Source organism: Taudactylus pleione, unplaced genomic scaffold, assembly GCF_031769625.1.
Source record: "Taudactylus pleione unplaced genomic scaffold, aTauple2 ptg000273l, whole genome shotgun sequence".
Classification (NCBI taxonomy): Eukaryota; Metazoa; Chordata; class Amphibia; order Anura; family Myobatrachidae; genus Taudactylus; species Taudactylus pleione.
In genome coordinates, this window is record NW_028284675.1 from 1445808 (window position 1) to 1459058 (window position 13251).

Below are 13251 nucleotides of genomic sequence, written 5' to 3' on the forward strand. Positions count from 1 at the left end.
ACTTGTTTGGCTCTATAATAATAAGACATCAAAGCTGATTTTATTTAAAGTGTCACAATATACATGTAGACACACATTACCTAAATTGATGACAACAGGTGTAGATAGTATATCTACTTTTATTCCTTTGAAACATGGAAGCACCTCTTCCAGGTCACAACAACTATACCAAAGTATGTCAGAAAGCCAGGGCACATTCGGTTTACTTGGGCGCTCCTAAAAAAAAAGCAAGAAAGAGCAGCATTATCATATATAATAAAAGTATATAATTTACTCCATAAGCTTAAGAATCACATGAAAGGCAGGAGAGTATACTGAGCTATATTATAGAAGGACTTGGGGAAGGTATCCATAGGCATAGCCCTTTTCTCTAAGATAAGGATACATTTTAGTTATCAGACTCAATGGCTTAGAGGGAAAATCAAAAAGCCATATCCTATTTCCAATAATGAGCATTACTCTGAGTCAGACACAGCCAGGGCCGGATTGATGGCCACATGGGCTTGGAGCTGAAAATGACCAAGGGCCTATTATGAGAAGCAGAGGAGGTGTGACCAGTGCTGTGTGGGTGTGGCCAGTGCCATGTGGGCATGTACCCCCTATACTCTCTGCTCCAATGTCTCCCTAAATCTGTAAAAGGAAAAAAATCCTTCATTTTGTGAGGTAAATAGAAATACAATTTTACTACTTATGATTTATGGCTAACCGTGTGGACAGCAGATGGCCAGTCAACATCATGTTGTCATGACAATGGGCCTATTTTTATGTGGAGGCCTGGAGCTGTAGCTCCATCCGCCCCATTGTTAATCTGGCCCTGGACGCAGCCCTGTATACGGATATAAATATTAACTGTTAGCAAACCTTGCATGTGCAGAAGTGAATTGACAGATTTCTGCGTATCTCCAGGAGATTCTGAGCTGAAAGGGTGTTGGCTGGATCTCTCTTTGCGTGAAATGGGCATGTCAGGGCGGCATCTAGGCAGCAATGTGGCATCGTACACTAGAGAGTCATCTTGTGGGAGTGTCAATGGTGTGTAGCTAGAGTTCCTTGTTATTCTGAGGCACACATATAGCAAAGGGAACCCTGCATGGGGCAAGTGTAGGTGCCAATGACTGGTGCATCTGCAGAGTGGGATGTGCGGCTTCCCGATTGTAGCCCTACAGATACTTGAAGTAGCTGTATGGATACTTGCATTAGCTGTATGGATACTCGCAGTAGCTGTATGGGTACTCGCATTAGCTGTATGGATACTCGCATTAGCTCTATGGATACTCGCATTAGCTATATGGATACTCGCATTAGTTGTATGGATACTTGCATAAGCTGTATGGATACTTGCATTAGCTATATGGATACTCACATTAGCTATATGGATACTCGCATTAGTTGTATGGATACTTGCATCAGCTGTATGGATACTTGCATTAGCTGTATGGATACTTGCATTAGCTGTATGGATACTTACAGTAGCTGTATGGATACTTGCATTAGCTGCATGGATAGTTGCATTAGCTGCATGGATATTTGCATTAGCTGCATGGATACTTGCAATAGCTGCATGGATATGGATACTTGCAGTAACTGTATGGATACTTGCATTAGCTGTATGAATACTTGCAGTAACTGTATGGATACTCTCATTAGCTGTATGGGTACTCGCATTAGCTGTATGGATACTCGCAGTAACTGTATGGATACTCGCATTAGCTGTATGGGTACTCGCATTAGCTGTATGGGTACTCGCAGTAACTGTATGGATGCTCGCATTAACTGTATGGATACTCACATTAGCTGTATGGGTACTCGCATTAGCTGTATGGGTACTTGCATTAGATGTATGGGTACTCGCATTAGCTGTATGTATACTTGCATTACCTGCAGGGATACTTGCATTAGCTGCATGAATACTTGCATTGGCTGTATGGGTACTTGCATTAGCTGTATGGATACTCGCACTAGCTGCACGGATACTTGCATTAGCTGTATGGATACTTGCATTAGTTGTATGGATACTTGCATTAGCTGTATGGATACTCGCATTAGCTGTATGGATACTCGCATTAGCTGCATGGATACTTGCATTAGCTGCATGGATACTTGCATTAGCTGCATGGATACATGCATTAGCTGTATGGATACTTGCATTAGCTGTATGGATACTTGCATTAGGAGGGGGCTGGCTTGGGAGACTGAAGGAGGATGGCTGGAGAGACAGAATGAGGATGGCTGGGGAGACAGAAGGAGGATGGCTGGGGAGACAGAAGGAGGATGGCTCGGGAGACAGAAGGAGGATGGCTCGGGAGACAAAAGGATGATGCCTGGGGAGATAGAAGAGGGATGGCTAGGGAGACAGAAGAGGGATGGCTGGGGAGACAGAAGAGGGATGGCTGGGGAGACAGAAGGGGAATGGCTGAGGGGACAGAAGGGGATGGCTGGGGGGACAGAAGGAGGATGCCTTGGGAGATAGAAGAGGGATGGCTGGGGAGACAGAAGAGGGATGGCTGGGGAGACAGAAGAGGGATGGCTGGGGGGACAGAAGGATGGCTGGGGAGACAGAAGGGGGATGGCTGGGGAGACAGAAGGAGGATGGCTGGGGAGACAGAAGGAGGATTGCTGGGGAGACAGAAGAGGGATGGCTGGGGGGACAGAAGGGATGGCTGGGGAGACAGAAGGGGATGGCTGGGGAGACAGAAGGGGGATGGCTGGGGAGACAGAAGGAGGATGGCTGGGGAGACAGAAGGAGGATGTCTAGGGAGATAGAAGAGGGATGGCTGGGGAGACAGAAGAGGGATGGCTGGGGAGACAGAAGAGGGATGGCTGGGGAGACAGAAGGAGGATGGCTGGGGAGACAAAAAGGGGATGGCTGGGGAGACAGAAGGGGGATGGCTGGGGAGACATGTGGGAAGATGGCTGGGGAGACAGAAGGAGGATGGCTGGGGAAACAGAAGGAGGATGGCTGGGGAAACAGAAGGAGGATGGCTGGGGAGACAATAGGAGGATGGCTGGGGAGACAGAAGAGGGATGGCTGTGGAGACAGAAGGAGGATGGCTGAGGGGACAGGAGGGGGATGGCTGGGGAGACAAGAGGAGGATGGCTGGGAGACAAAAGGAGGATGGCTGGGGAGACAGAAGGAGGATGGTTGGGGAGACAGAAGGAGGATGGTTGGGGAGACAAGAAGGGGGTGGCTGGGGAGACAGAAGGGGGTGGCTGGGGAGACATGTGGAGGCTGGCTGGGGAGACATGTGGGGGCTGGCTGGGGAGACATGAGGAAGATGGCTGGGGAGACAGAAGGGAGATGGCTGGGGAGACAGAAGGAGGATGGCTGGGGAGACAGAAGGAGGATGGCTGGGGAGACAAAAAGGGGATGGCTAGGGAGACAGAAGGGGGATGGCTGGGGAGACATGTGGGAGGATGGCTGGGGAGACAGAAGGAGGATGGCTGGGGAAACAGAAGGAGGATGGCTGGGGAGACAGTAGGAGGATGGCTGGGGAGACAGAAGAGGGATGGCTGTGGAGACAGAAGGAGGATGGCTGAGGGGACAGAAGGGGGATGGCTGGAGAGACAAAAGGAGGATGGCTGGGGAGACAGAAGGAGGATGGTTGTGGAGACAGAAGGAGGATGGTTGGGGAGACAAAAAGGGGATGGCTAGGAAGACAGAAGGGGGGTGGCTGGGGAGACATGTGAGGGCTGGCTGGGGAGACATGTGGGGGCTGGCTGGGGAGACATGAGGAAGATGGCTGGGGAGATAGAAGGGGGATGGCTGGGGAGACAGAAGGGGGGTGGCTGGGGAGACATGTGAGGGCTGGCTGGGGAGACATGTGGGGGCTGGCTGGGGAGACATGAAGAAGATGGCTGGGGAGACAGAAGGGGGGCTGGCTAAGGAGACATAATTGCAGAGAGTCATTATTCAGAAAATATGGGGGATGGGGGGCACCAGTCCATTACTTTGCCAGGGATGCTCGGACCCCTAGATACACCCCTGCCCTTTTTTACAAATTGGGGAGGTTTACATGGAGGAGGCTCCTGGAAATTGACAGACCACTTCCTCAAGCATGCATTCCTATTACAGAAATGGAGGATACACTTTGAATATTACTGATCCTTAATGACAATATAGGATAACCATAAAGCAGCAGTACACACCTCAACACAAACAAACAGACAGAAATCTGTACATTTACCTTCCAGTTTTCTGCATTGACATATAAACATAAATAACACCAATGAGAGGCTTCAGAAACAGAGATGCATGATTTAATAAATATACTTTTTCCTTTTCAAAAACAAAGCTGGCTTAGCACCTCTCCATACAAAGCAACAATCCTGCTGTTATGCTAACAAGCTTCACAGGCTTCTTATTCACAAGCTCCAAGCAGAATGTTAATTCCATAGATGTTTGTTATACTTATACACCTGATCCCCTGAAGATTATTGAACATTTGATTTATTTATATGACAACTATACAAGAGCTGATAAAGCTCCTGATATTTTTCTTTATTCCACACATATCTATGCCTCACAGTCGCTGGCCATACACCAGACCAACTTTCCTCCAATCATCCAACTAGTTGGTTGGTTGGAATGAAAATCCGGTAATGCATGGGTGCAAATGACAATCAGCAATTTGCTCCCGAGCAACAGAAAACACGAAAAAGGTCATTCGATCTGTTTGATTAAAAAAACTTGTCTGAACAACAACTGTTGTTCGTTTTCCAGTGTTTGTGAACAAATGGCTGATTGTCATTTGCTCCCATGCATTACTGGATTTTAATTCCAACCAACCAGTTGGATGGTTGGAGGAAAGTTGGTCTGCTGTATGGCCATCTTTAGGCTGCGTACACACCTAATTATAGCTTCACTATTCAGGATCTGCAAAATGGTAATTCACTGGGACCTAAGGCACTCATTTCTACTACAAAACATCCGTGAAGGTGAGGTGCCTAACAAACACATACATACCTCCCAACTGTCCCTATTTCAGCAGGACAGTCCCGTTTTAGAGGCACTGTCCCGCTGTCCCACCTGCGGGCCGCAGTGTCCCGCGGGCGGGGAGGAAGTTGGGGAGGACCCGCTAACACCGCTGCTCTGCATAGCTGAACAGTGATGAATGGACCATATACACAGTGGCGGCTCTTGAAGAGGCTGGGTACTTGTCCAGCAGCTCATGGAGCGCTGGGCAAGCCCCCAGCATGGCGAAAATTGGGCCCCCCTATTTTCGGCCGTGCGTCTTTTGCGCGCACAACTGTCTCTCCTTCCAATACTAAAATGTTGGGAGGTATGCACATGTAATAGCCCTTGTGGTTTTACTTCCTAGCAAGGTTATACCCCCTCACTGGGAAAATACTATGGGCCAAATGTAATAGGCTGCTAGGTTTTTTTGGGCGATTTTGAGATTGCCAGTAATTGCGCGAGATTCCGGCAACTTTGGCCACAAAGTCGTCAGATGTTATAGCCATCAATTTTGATGCTTACTAAGCAAATCAACATAATTTTCCAGTGTAAGAAACATCATTTTCCAGTGTAAAGGCACACATCTTCTAGAAGACAGGCAAACTTCTGCACGATTACGACATTGTAATCGTGCAGTCGTTTGTCAGTCTGTGATGTGCCTACACTGAACAGGCAGTCATTCAGTGTAGGCACATCAATCATCTGCAAACATGTTGAACCTGATGTTATCGTCAGGTTACACAACATATTTGTCCGATGATAGATGTCTAAACGACCAGCGGGAGCGCGCATCGCTGGTTGTTTTAGACTTTTCTTATAACGATCTGCAAACGATTTTCAAACGATTATTGAACGATTGAATGATAACTATATCGTTATCATTCAATTGCTCAATTTAATCGTTTAGTGGATGTGTGCCTTAAGACAGGACAAACTCTGGCCAGAGAGATTGCTCAAACTACATGCATTTTGAGCTGTCTGGATAGAACATAGGGCCTGATTTAGACTTGGGAATAGAGTAAGATAGCGCAAGTAACTGTGTACCTGGACAAACCATGTTGCAATGCAAGGGGTGCAAATACGGTATGCAATCGGGAAGCCGACTGCCTAAATACCGGAAGGCTGGCTTCCCGACTGTCATATCCCGGCAAGGGTGAAATGCCGGGCGTTTAGATGTAGACGCCCGCATTTCCCCGACACCAGGAGACCGGTGCCCGGCATCCCGATTGTAGTGATGCCGGGAGCCGCGAGCGCACAGCCGCGGGGGGGGGAGGGTTAGGTTTAGGGCTCCCGGGGGGGACTTAGGGTTAGGCACCCCCCCGGGAGGGTTAGGCTAGGGGGAGGGAGGGTTAGGGTTAGGCACCCCCAGGGGGGCTTAGGGTTAGGCACCCCCCCGGGGGACTTAGGTTTAGGCAGTGGGGAAGGGGGTGGTTAGGGTTAGGCACTTAGAGGGTGGATTAGGGTTAGGCACTTGGGGGGGAAGTTAGGGTTAGGCACCCCTAAGGAGGGCTAGGGTTAGGGGGGTTAGGTTAGTACATACTCACCTATCCACGATCGGGATTTCCAGCGCTGTCGGGCTTCCGCTGCTTCGAACTCTGCTCATGTCGGGCTGCCGCTGACGGGAATCGAACCGCCGGCCATACGGTTCATACCCATTCCGCAAATACATATATTTTGTTGCATGTGGGGTAAATTCTGGCTGCTTTTGCATGTAGCCCACAAATGCTGGACAGCTTTATTTTTACACTGTAATTTAGATGTCAGTTTGGACACACCCCACACAAATCTAATCACTCTTCACATTTTACATCTACCACACCTGCAGTGCAGCGTGGTTTTACCAAGATGAAGAGTACTTGCTATATCTTACTCTATTCACAACTCTGAATCAGGCCCATAATAAAGAGCCTCATTAAACATATGTATTACTTACACTAATTAATACTCAATTAACCACTTGCCTGGTATGGTCGTATCAGATACGACCATACCAGACTGGGCTTTCCCTGACATGGTCTTATCTGATACGACCAGTCAGGAAAGCTCTGTGGGCGGCTGCTGGAAAATAATTTTCTAGCAGCCGCCAATCACAGAGGGACCTCCTGGTCCCTCTACACACTGTCCCTCCCCGTGGGCTGGCCGCCAGCCCATCGCCAGCACAACCAAGCCCCGACAGCAGCCCGGCGGCTGCTGACAGGGCAGAGAAGGCAGCGCCGATAGCGCTGTCCTTCTCTCCCTCCCCCTCCAGAGAGCAGCCGGATCCAGGGGGGCCCCGCACACCCTGCACCCATATTATTTTAAACGTACCTATCCGTGGTCCCGCGTCGGGTGTCAGCACTGCTCAGAACACCGGAAAATGGCTGCAGCGGCCATTTTTCCTGCGTTTTGTGCATGCGCAGTAGACTCCGGGCACACTCTAGTGCCCGCAGTCTACTAAGGCTCTGACAGCTGGCCAGCCGCGTCAGTCGGCTGCCGGCCTCCGGGGAGGGAGGAGGGGGCCCCGCACGGGGAGTGCACACGGGCCCACTCCTCTCTTAAGACACCCCTGCCCTATTCACAGGCTATTGCTTGCAGCGACTTCAATTTAGCCAGAAAATCACGACTTATCAAAAAACGGAATCTACATTCCCCGATTATATCTCTCCTTAACACAGGCCTCAAAATGTATGATAAGATTCTGGATACCAGATTAACCCCCTAGCCCACAGGCATCCAAGCATCTGCGTACAAAGACGCAACATCGGTCACAGATCATCCGATGGAAGCAGTCTTGAGTAACTCTACGGTCGCGCAGAATGGCCTGCGTTTTTAGCCAATACATCTGTTACCACCCCCCAAACGCTCCCTAACTGTCAATCACACAGCGAATAAGTACTTGTAGTGTATTTTGGCACATGCGCAGTTGACTCAGATGCATGTGCAAAAGGATGATAGGTGCTCAACTGCGAAAACATTGGCACAATATACAACTCTGAATCAGGCCCTTAGTCCATAAAGATCAGGTTGGATTAATTTCTAGCAGGCCTCAGATAACCTATGGAAAATTGTCTCCTCAATAATGCTCAAAAATAAAAAGTGCACCAAAACCAATACTCCATAAAGTATTACATTGTTTAAACAACTCAAATACAGACAATAAGGGGCAGGGGCGTATCTATAATGGGTGCAAGGTGTGTGGCCCACAGCGCACACCCTGCACCCATATTTTTAATACTTCCCTCTCCAGAGTCCCACATTGGCGCTATCAGCGTTTTAAAAATTGCCTGGAAAATGGCTACCACACTATTTTCCCGGTGACCTGCGCGTGCACAGTAGACTCTGGGCGTAGACTAGTGCCCAGAGTCTACTGCTGCGGCGCTGTGCTCAGTGTGTTGCCAGCCACCTGAGAGAGAGAGGAGGGGGCTGGGGACGGATACTGCACATGGGCCCCCTCCTCTCTTGGTAAGGGGTATATTTACTGAAGGTCAATTTTATTGGATTTAAAAGCAATGAAAAACGGTCAAAATCGATCAACATCGATGTTGTGTTTCTATGGGGTAAATCACACATTTACTAATACTTAAAGAACTAGATAAAAAATTGTCTGTTAGTAAATGTGTAATTTAGCCCCAGAAACACAACATCGATGTTGATAGATTTTGATTCGATCAAAATCGATTGAAATCAACCTTCAAATCAACAAATCGCAAGAATTACCAGTAGGTATTACCAAAAGGAGAGCCAGCATTTACGGACTAGAGAATAATATAAATAATGTTTAATATATTAAAATCTAACACTTAGGGAGAAATTCAATTACCAGTGGTAAATTACCAGGGGTAATAACTGGATGTAGCCTTGGGCTTTAACGCCCAGGGCTATTTAATTAGCCTCCCGCATTCACCCGGTAACCTCGCTAAACACGCGCGTTAACACAGGTTATCGGGTGTTAACCCACAGGATCCATGACAAGATCACAGACCTGTGCGTTAACTGGCAGTTATCACCCAATAATTGCACAGTTAATGGGGATTTCTTTTCGGGTCTCAGGAGACCTGAGAAAGGATCCCCAATAAGCCGGGCTAATTGAATACGGGCTAGCGATCAATTAGCACCAGTTCAGTTACCGTAGCTAACTGAATCCCATCCTTAATATTTTTCTATATTGAATACAGTTTAGAGTTAGCTTCCCTTCTTTTTAGTCAGGAGAGCAGAACGTTACAACAACTTAACCTGCGATCATACACATTTAGCAACAAATGGAAGCGAACTACAGTATGACAGGTCTTGATTGATCTTGTAGTTCCATGCCAGTTGGATATCCGTATTCCGGATCTCTAGCATATAATCATACCTGCCTACTCTCCCGGGAGTCGCGGGAGGCTCACAATTTTCGGGTAACCCCCGCACCCCCGAAAGAGTAGGCAAATCTCCCGCATCCCACCCACTTGCTAGTGAAGTGGACAGGGTGGGGAGATTTTCCGAGAAATTTGCGGGTCCGTAGTGAGGGGACGGGGCTAAATGACGGATATAGTCTGAGATGAGAGCTGCAGGTCCTCTCCGATGGCTCCCAGAAAGGTGCTCTGCAAAGTATGCATATAATACATCATTACATTTCCTCCAAAGCAGCACAAATTTACACCACTTCAAAAGCATTACATGTCTCAAGTATAGGTCTTCTCGCAATTCTGTGTGATCATGCATTACACTGAAAAGCAAATAGTAAGACACTTTCCTTATGGGCTAATGGCTAGATGTGGAAGATTAAGTCTAACACTTCACTGCATTTAAATGAATACAGTCATTCCTTCAGGCTATAGCTTCTGTTTCAAGCTATTGATATAAAAACATCCAGATATATCTGTGGTAAAAGCACTGAAATCCCACCTTATCTAAGCCCGCAGCCCCTCGGAGGAAGAAATTCCATTCTGACTCAGTGATTTCTCCTTTCTGTTGCATGATCTCTATGCAGAGCATAAAACTGTAGATAAGCTTGTGCTGTTCAAAGAGGCCTCGTGACACATTGGTGTAAGAGGAGAAGAGAGTCTGGCTAAGCAGGGTTGCCAGACGGATGTCCAGCTCATTACTCTTTTCTGCAGCCTCAATGGTCATGTTAAATAACTGTAACAAAAAAACAAAGTTAGGAGAAGATTAAGGTGCATCAATTTCCCAAACTTGTATGTTCCTGGACATTTTTCTGCATATAATAAAGTACAAACAAGTTAGCAAAGCTGAGTATGCATGGGCCGTCACACTGAGACACTGTATTTCTAGCTACAGTACATTGTTTAGGGCCATGGTTTCACTAGTTATCAAAGTTGCTTTTCCTAATAGGTAAATACACACGTTAAGGTAAGGAGTGTAGAACATAATATACAGTGTATGTCTCTGTATCATATAGATGGCTTCAAATCATAAAATGTAATCTCATTAGATTTGTTTGTCACATTAACAAGAATGAAGCAAGGATCATCATATAATTTGGCCAAAACAGATTTTCCACCATGGCAGATATTAGGATTATTATTCAGACACACAGTAAATTGGGGGCCACATACGCTGTATGGCCATCTCAAAGGACCAATAAAACCCAAAATTGAAATGTTCAGATATGAGTCATGAAGGCTGCAGCTCTGTTAGAACGTTACTGCCATTACTGCCAATGGGGCAATCCAATTAGCCCCGATGCCGGCACTTAAGAGGGGTTTTGTTTTACCTTCCTGACACCAAATCCCTGATAAGTAAGGTTTTTTTCAGCGACCACTGCCGCAAAAGACCATCAGGCTTAATCGAGATAAAGTGCTTTTTTCCGTGTGGCAAATTACCGAGGGTAATAGGATAACCCCCTAAGCACATTTTATTTGTATCTATTTAGTGCACAGTATTTAGTATTAGTATTGTAGGTTATATGGTCCTATAAGTGTTTAGGTTATATTCTAATAAAACAATTATTATGTGGCTACAGAAATGCACAGCAGCGGATTCCTCTTTAAAAAAAAAACCAAAAAACATTAATATAATATTAAGGTAAGGAAAAATGCTCTGAAGGTGACAAGAGAACAAATGTGGTTTCCAAAACCTAGGAATGACAGATACAGATGGGTCCTCATAGACTGAGGACCTCATTCAGAGTCGGTCGTTGCGGCCGCACGGTCGTAAGGGAAAAAGGGCCGGATATGCAAATGAAGCGCTCGCAAGTTGCGTCGGTAGGATGGAATCGTTCGCTGGACAAGCGAGGGGAGGATGCGGCCGTAAGACTAAATATACGCCCCCTTCTCGTTCCCATTACACGTCATCTCCGGGCATATAAGGATTAATCGAGACCATCGGAGCTGGTCGTAGAGCTTAAGGTTAACCACACCCTCTCTTAAGCACTACGATCAAGTCAGTGCAAAAACCTCCCATGTCACATGTGCCATGACACTACTTATTTAATTATGCACTCTCATAAAACGCCGTTTGCATAGTCAGGCACGCCTGCGTTCGGATCTCCACTCCCCCGTTCACAAGCACCTTCCCCTGTTACCACCCACAAACGCCTCAGCCTGTCACTCAAACTAACGACCTGGCCAAGTTGAAGGAGAGGGAAATTTGTGATCGTAATAGCTAGTTTGCGCACGCGCATTGCGAATTTTACGCATGCGCAGTTTAGCGAATAACGGTGGCGTACGACCGTGTGGCCGCAACGACCGACTCTGAATGAGGTCCTGAGTGTCTTTACGCCATACGGTGCATACTGCAGTTTAGACTGCGACATTTACTGCACAGGAATTGGTTTTACACACGTACAAAAGTTGCAGATTAAGAACAATGGAACTTGGCAGGAGGAAAGTTGCAGCTATTTGCATTGGAGCCCTTCTTGCACGCATTCAGACTCATGTCGCACACTGATGTACAAATGTCATAAATCCCAATGGTCTGCGTACGCCAGCAATACAGCTTTGTCGCTTCCACTGGTTTTATATGTGGGAATAAGAGGCACATTTTGAGTGAAAAAGTGCTCGGTGAAGCCAAGTCATCTGTGACCTGAAGCCACACTATAAAACTATAAAAGGACACATCTGTACAGTAGATGGAAGCGTAAAACAATCCTCTCTCCACATAAGCTATTTCGTACATTCCTATGCATAGACTATATTTGATCACAATTCTCAAAAGTGGTGTTTATTGTAAAATATGGCCTTAAAAATTATATTGCAGTCAATTCAGATAGGATCAATGGTTATTTTAATATTCAACTGTATGGAAAAACTCCAATAAATGTGCCATTTTTCAAATTAGATTTTTCATGTTGAAAAAGTCTGCTGATAGATACAAATATTACAATACAACAATTTGCATTATTAGGCATACTATTTTCAATTATTGGGCATATGTAAAGCAATAAGAGTAATTAAAGATAATTGAGACATGCACTTTGCATTTTTTCACTTTTGCCTAATGCCGTTTTTAAACTGAAATGTCTTTTGAAATCGATTTTTTACCAAATTTATAAAAGAAAAGAAAGAAAAAGAAAATGTAAAACAAATCACATCAAATTGTACAAATCTACAATACAGGTTGAGTCTCCCATATCCAAATACTCCGAAATACAGAATATTCCGAAATACTTAATTTAGGTAGTGAAACCTTTGCTTTCTGATGGTTCAGTGTACAAAAAACTTTATTTAAGGCACAAAATTATAGTATTAAATAACCTACAGACTTTGTGTATAAGGTGTATATGAAACATAAATGAATTTCATGTATGTACAGACATTTTTTTTTTATGTACAAAATTATCAAAAATATTGTATAAAAGTACCTGCAGGCTGTGTGTATAAGGTGTATATACAACATAAATGCATTCTGTGTTAAGATTTGGGTTCCATTCCCAAGATATTACATTATGGTATGCAAATATTCCAAAATACGGAATATTCTGATATCCAAAATAACCCTGGTCCCAAGCATTTTGGATATGTGAGACTCAACCTGTATAATATGTTGTTATACCTTAATAATTAATAAAAGATTTGTAAATTGATTTGCCAATTTCAAGAACAAGTCGGTAAAATCTACAAAATTAATAATAATTTTTTTTTTTTATTTGTATAGAGCTTTTCTCCAAAAAGACTATACAGCACAAAGGATGCAGACTTTGCACACAAGTATTATTTAAATCAGTTTCTGTACACCTGTCAAAAACAGAACAGGAGAAAGACAGACTTAAATGACACTGGTGTGTACAAAAATTTAGATTGATACTGATGGGTACAAGGTAAGATTGCATACATTTGAGATACAGTATAGGTCAAATGTTTTAGAAAACCTCAATTTTT

At 45.3% G+C, this 13251-nt stretch overlaps 1 protein-coding gene across 2 annotated transcripts in view; it reads right to left on the reverse strand.

Annotated features, from left to right (window-relative positions):
• DNAH6 (dynein axonemal heavy chain 6) overlaps positions 1 to 13251 on the reverse strand; it is a 342820-nt gene that overhangs the window by 62019 nt on the left and 267550 nt on the right. For both annotated transcript variants that reach the window (XM_088481442.1, XM_088481443.1), the window contains exons 60-61: positions 9818 to 10051; positions 81 to 216 (exon numbers count right to left, since the gene is read on the reverse strand). In XM_088481442.1, coding sequence (XP_088337568.1) covers positions 81 to 216; positions 9818 to 10051 — 370 coding nt within the window. The remainder of the gene's footprint in view (positions 1 to 80; positions 217 to 9817; positions 10052 to 13251) is intronic.